This window comes from Haplochromis burtoni, unplaced genomic scaffold (assembly GCF_018398535.1).
Source record: "Haplochromis burtoni strain Fernald_Lab_line unplaced genomic scaffold, NCSU_Asbu1 Contig_702, whole genome shotgun sequence".
NCBI classification, from domain to species: Eukaryota; Metazoa; Chordata; class Actinopteri; order Cichliformes; family Cichlidae; genus Haplochromis; species Haplochromis burtoni.
This window is the reverse complement of record NW_024583063.1, coordinates 1-10,549: the sequence shown is the minus strand read 5'-3', so window position 1 is coordinate 10,549 and position 10,549 is coordinate 1. Positions and strand designations below refer to the sequence as shown.

Sequence of the window (10,549 nt, the reverse complement as noted above, 5' to 3'; positions counted from 1 at the left end):
CTAGCATATACGACATGAGTATCTTGGAATTTTTCTTTCTAAATATCTTTTATTTGTCAGGCTGTGTGCTCTGTGTACATTTTAATTTATCAGACATTAAATGACAGCCAACAAGTGACCTCAGCAGTTGCTCAGAGCTGAGCTTGTATTATAAACAGAGTCTGTCTTGTCTCAGGTTACAGGGCCTCATCACTGAGGATGAGCTCAGAGTGCTAACATTTCCACACTGTGTGTATGTGAGCGCTGCTTGTGAACATTACAAGGACCCTGTGTCATATGTATTTGTGGCTTTGTAGGCATCAGACTGTCAGATCATTGGTTCAAACCAGAAACAAGTTTGAATGTGATTGGTTGGTACTCTTGGTACAGTCTGCTGATACAAAATGCCAACTAATTATCTTGATGTGTATAATGGCTGTAAAAGGTTTTATGGAGTTAAGTATTCTGTCATTTTAAAAAAAGTTATTTAAATTCAGCTCTCTGGTAACTTTAGGCATTGTGCCAGTTTATAATGAAGCCAAAAGATCTGTTCACAAGAACAAAGATATACAGAAGAACACATATGGAATAATGTTCAAGTCAGCTTTGAATCATCGGGGCTGCTGCATAAATAAATATGTCAGTAAACCAAAGGATGCCAAGGCCAGAAATAGAAGTGGAGACTCTGGATAGCTGCTGTATCTGCATCTCCAAATGACTAAGATATTATTACACCACCCAGCTCAGCCTGCTTATTATTCATGGCTCTACAAGAACATCCAAATTAAGACCAGTCAAGGTTATATTAATGTGAGTGTCTGCAATAACATCCTGATGAAACTAAATATTTTGTAAGAATTTATTCAAAGTATTTGCAGGGTGTTTATAACTTTTCCAAAATATCAATACATAATTTCTGGTTTGCCTTGGAAAAGTATTTGAGTATCATGCACAGAGTATAATGTAATGTTGACGTGTACAGTAGCATGCAACATAATTTTTTTTAAAGATATAATACAAGAAATTAGAATAATATATGAAGATAAAAACAAAAAGCATTGAAAAACAATAATTCAGGCTCAGACTTGTACATTTTAAAATGAAGCCAACCCAGATTCACGTCCAAGATCAAATATAAAATACAGTATGAATCAATAAAATGAAAAAAAAAGTAAAGGTTCAAAGGAAAGGTTGTTTAAAAGAATGTTTCCATCCATTACTGATGCACTCTTTGTAAGATTATAAAGGGTGAAAAAAAGTCAAACAGTTTTTTGAACCTAAATTGTTCAGTGGTGTTTGTCAAAGGCTACTTGGAATAAGAGGATTTCAATATTTAGGGTAAAAAACTAATATTTTCTTACAGTGTAAAGAAAATGTTTTAATGTTAGAGGAAAGGATAACCTTAGAACGGTTGACATCACCCATTGGTTTTAGTCCCACTATAAAGCTTAAACGGTGAGCAATTTTGCCAATTTTCTCCTGATATTTTGAAACTGGGCGTCATGAACAAGGAGCAGACATGACAAGAACCTCAGGGGACAAAGCCCAATTTTAACGATATACTTCGATAAACAGTTTTACAATCATTTGAGCCTCCCCCCACACACCCTTCACATTTAGCTTTGACATGCAGCCTGCAGAGATCCAGAAGGGGAACCTTTAAATAAGAACCGATATCAAACTCACAGATCAGGATATTGTGAAGTCAGGTGACCACCAAAGGCATTGGGCTGAAGATGATTCCTTTAACTTGAAGGTATGCCACAAGGAATCAAAAATAACTGTAATTTAAAAGTACTTATAGTACTTCATAAATATTGTTACAAAGAATGGTATATTGAAGAAATAGAACCCATACGACACTGGTGAACATTTATTGGCCTGCAGGTATTTTCGGTGTGGTTGTATTTTGGATGTTTATGCGATTCAGGTCGGGTCATTATGAATGTTAATAAACTGGTGATGGAGGGGATACATTCTCAAAGACATCTTTTGCATGACTAGTTTTCTCTTCATCATCATCTTCTTCCCTGTGATTGTCTACAAACATACAGGCCTCTTTTGGACATCTGTAATAGTCACTGGGATCTGTTTCCTTAAAATCAGAGTCGCCATCATTCACTGGCTCCTCATAGTCATCGCTCAAGTCTCCATCCTCTCCTGTAGCTTCACCTTTTATTTTTTGATGCAGATCAACATTCACATAGACCTCCTCATCGCCCTCAATGTCTCCCCACGTGTAGTCATTCCCAACTTGGACAACCACTGAAACACACGTAAAGGAAAACAATGTGAATATATAGTTAAACTTGTAATCATTTAAAATTGTGTCTCTTGGTGAGTACACACTTTGAGTTTGGATGAGAGCTGCAGGCTGCTTGTGTTGTCGTTTTCTTCTGAGGATCAGCAACACCGCTAAGAGCAGCAGCAGGAGCAGCAGCAGGATTACAACAGATACAGAGGACACCAGCGGCATCGAAGACACTAGGAAGACAGCATTTGTCTATTAGAACATTCTGTCCCACTGAAATGAACTGCTTCTCATTTAGGTTGTTAATGCAGAGCAGGGATGTCAAACCCATTTTACAGTGGAAGCCAAATACAGCCCACACCCATCTTAAGTGGGTTGAAACAGTGTACAAAAGTTATAGCACATTTAATACCTGCATTTTTTCAATATAAGAAAAAGTGCAAGTTCAACAATATGTCTCAGTTTTTCTGTAGTATACAATGACAAAACCCAAACTTTTTTATTTAATTGTTTCTGTTACTTAATTACTTTGATGTAGTAATGAATGACTGTGGGTGAGATCTTTGTCAGTAGGACAAGCTAAAAAGTCTATGAAAATTCAGGTAAAGTCTAAAATTTATGCCAGATTGGAGTCTTTCCCATGTCGATTTGTTTGACATCTCTGGTCCAGAGCATGTATAAGCAAATACAAATATATCCTAGCAAAGGATTGCTTTGCTAGGATATATTATCAGTTGTGTTTGTTCCTGTTTCTGTTCAGTTTTGTTTCTATATCAGAACTGCCTTCTGACTTATACCTGCTTCTCCTTTTCTTTCTTTTTAAATGCATACAAATTTAGAAATTAACAGAATGAGAGACGTCTGAGGGAAAAATACTGCCCAGTAGAATTGCCAGTGATATTTATGATTCTTCTTTCTTAGTAAAAAATAAAAATACATATATTTAACAGTGTACTTACATTTAATGATGACAGTAATCGGTGCAGTTTCAGCAGATGTGAATGTCCGTGTGGACACTGTGACCTCGTACACACAGCTGTAGTTGCCCTGCTGTTCATACTCAGCTACAGGGAAACTAAAGGAGGCCGAGTTGTTGACTGCTGGCTCTGTGAGGTTGGAGCCAGAGAAGCTGAGAATAAAATGTCCACTGGAAAATGTGGAGTTAATGGAACAGGTGAGGACAAAGCTGTAACCCCTGGTGATTTGAGCACCTTCAGGACCCCAGACAAGTCCTGCATTAGGAGACGTCAAGGAGATGCTGGGCCTCTGTAGTCTCACTGTGTGAAAACGGATTGAGATTAAGATCATATGATTTTCTTTACTTTGTAATGTTTAAGACATTTAAGTGCAGCATTAGTAACGTATTACTCAATGCTTTTAAAGATGAACTGAACTGTTTGTGAGTGTGTTAACAGACAATTTATTATCATACTGTAATTCATGGTTAATTCAGACAGTTACTAGTTGTTAAGTATTTTGTGTGACGAGTAAAGGGACGACTTGCCTTATAAAGCATTTAGAAAAAAAATGAAAGTAGCTGAAGACTCGAACAAGTCTCAGCTATCTTCACAACAGATAAATGACACAGACAAAGAACAAAGAGATACAGGACATGTAAATATTTATTGCCAGTTACAAACATAATCCCCCCGAGGTTTGCAAAATACTGACATGTAGTTAAGACCAGAGTCTAAACCATAGTTTGTAAGGTGGATTTAGGAATAAAAGATACACTGGACAGCTGGAGCCACAGGGTAGCTTTGCCTCATTATACTAAGACTAGTAAGATGATCACAAGGCAATAGTGAGTTTTTCAAAGAGCTTCACAAATATCAAGTATCCCTCATGATACACTGATACTGCAAGGAAACCAGGAGGAACCACAAACATGCAGGGAGAACATGCAAACTCCACAAATAAAGGGTGTGCTAGATGTTGGGGTCAAACTCAGGACCTTCGCACTGTGAGGCAACGGTGCTAACCACTGCACCACTATCCTCACTTTAGAGAAGACCACACGAAATACTTAAAATACACACAAAACTAACAACTAGCAACTACCTTAATTTACAATAAAAAAATAACCACAATTAATACACTCACAAAAATCTTAATCATTTATATACATATATACATATATGTATATATTTGTGTGTGTCTCTAAATAATAATAATACTTAGAATTTCTGAATTAATCATGAATAAAAATTTAAATCTGTATTTATAAGTTACATACTAATGAGGAGTAGTGCTTTATAAATGATGAGTTACGCACTTACTAATACTTTACTAACAGTGTGACATTATTTTCAAGTGTTACTGTTTTTTGTGACCTGGTGAATGAAATTCCACCATTGACTTTTTTAGGCCCCAATTTAACATTTAGCTCTTTTTAGCTGCTAAATGCTCCACAGTGTGTAATAGTTTGTTTTCAGTAGTCTGTGTTTAGTCCTCAGTACTGTGGGCTTTGAGAGCATTTTGTCAGGCAGTCAGAAACTTTATAAAACAGCAACTGCTGTCATAAATACTAGAAATAACTACTGCAGTATCTTCTTATATACATTGCTATTAATTATTGACTATCATACATACTACATGCTATCATTTGTTTTCTTACCTGTAACAGAGAGCCTAACAGAGTCACTTGTTGGGGAGTAAAATTGTTGACTTGGGCCGCTTTCCTGATACTGACACTGGTACAATCCCTCATCATCAAAGTCTACTTCAGGAATATTGAAGGTAGCAGAGTTTGTGTTTGAGTTTTGGGTCTTTTTGAATGAATCTGATGTTTTCATCAGAATGAACGTTCCACCTAAAGTTTGAGTTGAGATTGAACAAGTGATTCCAATGTTCTGACCCCAGGTCACCTCACCAGCAGGACTGATGGAGATATTGGGTTTTGGAAAGATTACTGAAAAGAGACACACAACACCAGCACAATAATACATTTGTTGTAGCTCACTGATCACCCTACTTATAGAAAACAAATGAAACATGATGTTCAGGAAAGTGTATTTCTTCTTACCAGTAACAGAGATTCTGACAGAGTCACTGAGGGGGGAGCTGAATGTGTTACTTGAAATGCGTTTCTCATACTGACACTGGTACAGACCCTTATCACTGAAGTCCACTCTGTGGATATTGAAGGTAGCAGATCTGGATCCTGTTTCAGTCTGACTGAAATTACTTGAGGTTTTCTTGAGGGTGAAAGTTCCATCTAAGAACTCAGATGAGACGGAACAAGTGATGCTGATATTCTGACCCCAGCTAACCTCACCTTCATTTACAGAGATGCTGGGTTTTGGGAGACTCGCTGAAAAGTCCAAACAAAAAGAATAGTGTTAGTTTTAATAGATCACAAAGTCAAGCTACACCGATGTCCTCAGCTAATCCCAATAACAATCCATATGGCTCAACTGATACCAGTTTACATATCCAACTAGCAATTCTCTTTACAAATGGTAAATGGCCTGTATTTGTATATTGTTTACACGTCCAGTCATCCACCCATTCACACACTGATGATGGCAAGCTACATTGTAGCCACAGCCGCGCTGGGGTGCACTGACAGAGGCGAGGCTGCCGGACACTCGTGCCACCAGTAGGCAATGGGTGAAGTGTCTTGCCCAAGGACACAACGACCGAGACTATGCAAGTCTGGGCTCGAACTGGCAACCTTCCGATTACAAAACTCTTGAGCCACGATCGCCCCACAGTAACATTTAGTGACATTCTCACTGCAAGCCACTTTGCAACCCACTATCACATCCACTTTATTTTTTCAAGCTTTCTTTCAAGAATCAATATCATGCCTGCTGGCATTGTAGGCTGTTCTGTTTTGTTCTACAATGGGCTGATATTGCTGCTTTCCCCACATCTAGTTTTAAAAACGTGCAGGCAAGGTGTCAATTGCTGGAATTGAGCCAAATTAACAAATCACTGCAGGATTACATAACAGTTATTCTTTTGAGTGTTCTCGACAGAAATTAGGTCTAGATGCTAAATTTACAGTCGAAGCTTTGACCTAACTCGAACATCTTGTTTTGAAACTTCACAAACTTCAGTGAATGAAATGAGAAAATCACCATGATCAATGACAGAATTTGCACCGACAATCAAATATGTGTGTGTGTGTGTGTGTGTGTGTGTGTGTGTGTGTGTGTGTGTGTGTGTATATACATATATATATATATATATACACACACACACACATGTAAATGTTAACTGCAAAAAGTCACTAATGATTACACAGTCTTTAAAATAATTTGGAGATGGTGTTTTTTTCTAGTGGAGCAGCAGAAGGATTGACTGTATTAAAACAGCAGCAGCAAGGACACTAAAACAGAATGAACACGTTCCATTTTTCCTTAAAATAAATTTCTGACCATCGGTGTGATGTATATCTACTTATTTAGTTTGTCAGTCTAGAACATGTAGTTTTCACCCAAATCAGCTTTAGTTCCTCTTTTGCAAAAACCCTTCGGTTTCTCTTACCACCAAAAATCTGCAGCACTGATGAACTTTGACTTAGAATATTTGGCATTGTTGCTACACACACACACGTGCACACACACATATTTATATATATTCGATATATATATTCTGATAAACAAAGAAAGGTAAAGGGCAGCTTATGACAGCATAGAGTATATATTTGTTAGAGCTGCTTGTTTTCATCGTCCATATTGACAAGCTTTGAAATCCACTCTGTTCATGTTTTAACTTCTGTTATATTATCTTAAGGAAAATGCAGAGCACACAAAGAGGCATGCATGCATGTATTAAAAATAAAAAGAGGGAAATAAAAATGCAAAATACAAAATTAAGGCAAGGGGGAAATGAGAGGTGAGCAGGAAGAAAAATCTAAAATCTGAAAAAATGTTAAGACATAAACATAAGAGACAGCCTTAGCAATGTTTTCAGTTTTTGAGACATCTTACTCCAAAAGGTCACAGACTTTAATAAGCAGCCCACTCTTCTACTTCTTCTTCTTCTCATCATCATTATTATCATCATTATTATTGTTATTATTAACTATTAGATATCTTTTGCTTTGAAGAGATGCAGGGCAGTTAATATAATCATATTCCACTGATCCCAATATAATCAGTTAGAATTACCAATTAACTCAATATACATGTCTTTGGGAGGAAGCCAGAGTAGCAAGAAACAGCCCACACTATCACTGGAAGAACATGTAAGCTGTGCAGCATCAAAGTGACACTTTCAAGTAGTAATCACATGTTGACATTCTCTACAAAAAAGGATGTAAAAAAACAAGTATGTGAAACCCCATTATAATGAGATCTCCAAATGCTAACCTTAGCCGAGCCTTAGCTAATTCACAAATCAAAACTGAAGGAGTGAGGCTGTACTACGCTGATCTATCAAATAAAATTAATCTTGAGTTTATCACCTACAAGAAGCATCTGAAATCTCAGACATACCATCATGAGTTAGCATGAAGCTGGAAAAGTAACCTGATAGATGTTAGACATTCATCTGCTATAATAACTGTCTTTAAATAAAGGGATGTCAACATTATACTAGTTAGAGGAAAGTTAAAAGACTAAAAATAAAGCACAAGTAAAGAACAACTGCATGTCAGTTCATGTGTAAAAATTTAATTAATTGAAGGAGTTTGTCCAGCAGAAGGAACTGAAACCAAGTGTGCACAAATGAGGGCCAGACTTTAAGTTAACTAACATGGTGATGGATGACCTGATGAGATCTCCTGGTGCTGACCACTTGACTGCTCCAGCTCCACCAGATTATGGTGGAGCTGTGAAGAAGATTTGTGTAAAAGCTGTTGCTATGTGAACGTACTTATTTTTAAGCTTTACTCGAGAGTTCATTTATTTTCCATAAACACTAAAAATGTTTAATGAGTAAAAACAAAGAAAACAAATATTATAATTTCAGTGTTTCTGCTCACCTGAACAGACGACACCAGCATCTTCACCATGGTTACAGTCGTGTGTCCCGAATCCTCTGTGCTGACACTCAGTTAGAGAACTTTCACTCCCTGAACAGGCCACATCATCAAGCAAGATCTGTCCACTTCCTTGACCAAAAAGGGCAGATGAAGTGGCACTCAGGGCTGTTCCACAGTCTAAGGATCTGCAGACCACTTCAGCATCATTTAAGTCCCATCCATCATCACAGACTGTTCCCCACGCACTACTGTGGTAGATTTCTACTCTTCCAAAGCACTGACTCAACCCAGACTCAGATAATCTGATATGGGCACCTAGTCACAGGAACATTTGTTTAAAGAGTGTTAGTGTTTTCTTTTTTACTGTTTGGTCATGCAACCATCACACACACTTACCAACAATAATGATTATGAAAGATAACATACTTTGTATCATTTAAATTCTGAAGAAACCAAAAGAAAGCCAAAAGCCAATAACCCAGCCCAACTTTCCTTCTTGCCATTCAGTTTAGCTCAGTTATAGTGACTGGGTCACCGAGTTGTTCATCTAAACAGAGAAAGATACATTTATTCAGCACAATTTATTAGAACATTATCTCACCTAAACAGACAACACCAGCGTCCTCGCCATGTCCACAGTTATGTGTCCCAAATCCACTGTGTCCACACTCAGTTATAGAGCTTTCAGTTCCTGAACAGGCCACATTATCAAGCCAGATTTTCCCGCTTCCTTGACCAAAGTCAGCAGATGAAGTGACCTTCACCGCTTTCCGACAGCCCAGCTGTCTACAGACCACGTTGGCATCATTTAAGTCCCAGTCATCATCACAGACTGTTCCCCAGGAGCCACTGTGATAGACTTCAACCCTTCCAGAGCACCGAGTGGACCCAGACCCAGCTAGTCTGATCTGACCTATCAGCACATAATATAAACTATATATAATATTGTCCTTTAAAAATTTTTTTTTTATATTTAAGCATGTATGTATAACACATGAGAAGACACTGACCTGCTGCAGGTGCGAGAAAGGCAAAGATGCAAGAAACTACTGAAGAAGAAAACGTGAGATTACACAGGACAAAGGTTGGCAAAAAAATAAATAAAACAAATATGAATGTTTGCATTGAAAACTGAGACTTAAAGACTGTCTCATGCTATCTCCGTACAACATAAAGAAATGTTTATACATTATGGAAATTATTGCTTACCAAGCATCAGAAAGTGAAGACCGTTCTGCTGTGTGCCTGCCATGACTGACCACAAAAAGCTGCTTCATGTCATTTATGAGAGCCAGGCGACAGTAAAATGAACTTCCCCTTCAGATTTCCGGTGAGTTTTTTGTGGATTGCTGAATACCATTTGCAAACATAATCCTAATTTCTAATTTAGTCTCTTAGTTGTTGCAAATCATCACAGTTTGAATAGGACTGGAAAGAAATTTGCAACAGGTCTTCAACACGTTATCCATGAGAACAGACACTGTCTCCATCTAGTGGTCACACTGTAGTATTAACCTAGATTACAAGTTACCTCGATCGCTTTGATTTTCCTCACACCAGACTGTGTTTTCTGAAGTGTGTAATGTACAGTTTAGCAGAGGTAGAGCTTTTGTTTATTGCCGGTGTCGTGCCAAGGTTGGTATCCCCGACAAAATTTGTTTCCCCTGTGTGGCAAGCACGCAATGGAAAGAATTTCCAAATCACTGACAAACAGTATCACTCATTCTTGATTTTTAGTTCAGATGCACTTCTTATTATGACTTATTACTCCGAAATGTTTGAGTTGTAGCTCTTTGAAGTGAAGTTACACTAGGAAAAAAAGTAATTATCGGGCAAAATTTCTTTGATTTGTCAAAAATAATCCTGTCCGATAAATGAACAATAAATGTATCATTTTCTGATTGTAACTCACAAACTGAACGGTAATGTAACGACGCTCATCTTTCAATTTTTACTAAAGTAAACATCACTACTTCGTCTAGTTGGTTGTAATGCAGGCAGAGTCAACCAGACATACTCCCGACGCAGGGGAAGCAAATTCTGTCGCTGATCCCTACCTTGCCACGACACAGGCAAACTGGTGTTTTGGCGAAAAGTGAATTCCGGGAATTTAAACGGTTATGAATGACATGTTGGCCTATAATCTGCCAAACATAAATCTAATGAGTCATAAAAAGTCATTTTGAGCCAGGAAGAATCAGAGGTGTGGACTCGAGTCACATGACTTGGACTCGAGTCAGACTCGAGTCCAAGTATTCTGGGAACTCGTGGCAAGAGGTACTAGCGCACGCAGGCTTTCAATTGAAATCAGTCACACAGCGATAAAAAGAAACACAAAAATGTCAAGAAGCTGTTGTATTATTAACTGCAATAGCCGGTCGCAT

General features: G+C 37.8%; 1 protein-coding gene across 3 annotated transcripts; it reads right to left on the bottom strand.

Annotated features, from left to right (window-relative positions):
* Nucleotides 1-824: 824 nt before the first annotated feature.
* Nucleotides 825-9,928, bottom strand: LOC102299260 (platelet endothelial cell adhesion molecule). Of its 3 annotated transcripts, none has more exons than XM_042215361.1 (9): nt 9,375-9,928; nt 9,176-9,211; nt 8,767-9,078; nt 8,166-8,480; nt 5,256-5,543; nt 4,848-5,141; nt 3,190-3,507; nt 2,329-2,463; nt 825-2,244 (listed from the first exon to the last, which is right to left on the bottom strand). In XM_042215361.1, exons 1-9 carry the CDS (start codon nt 9,415-9,417, stop codon nt 1,928-1,930), a joined length of 2,058 nt encoding a protein of 685 aa, XP_042071295.1. In that variant the 5' UTR covers nt 9,418-9,928; the 3' UTR covers nt 825-1,927. The 3 variants fall into 3 exon arrangements, with proteins under 3 accessions (XP_042071295.1, XP_042071294.1, XP_042071296.1); XM_042215360.1 differs by having other exon boundaries at nt 9,176-9,214; nt 9,375-9,927; XM_042215362.1 differs by lacking the exons at nt 8,767-9,078; nt 9,176-9,211; nt 9,375-9,928 and adding an exon at nt 8,592-8,708.
* Between the last annotated feature and the right edge of the window lie 621 nt (nt 9,929-10,549).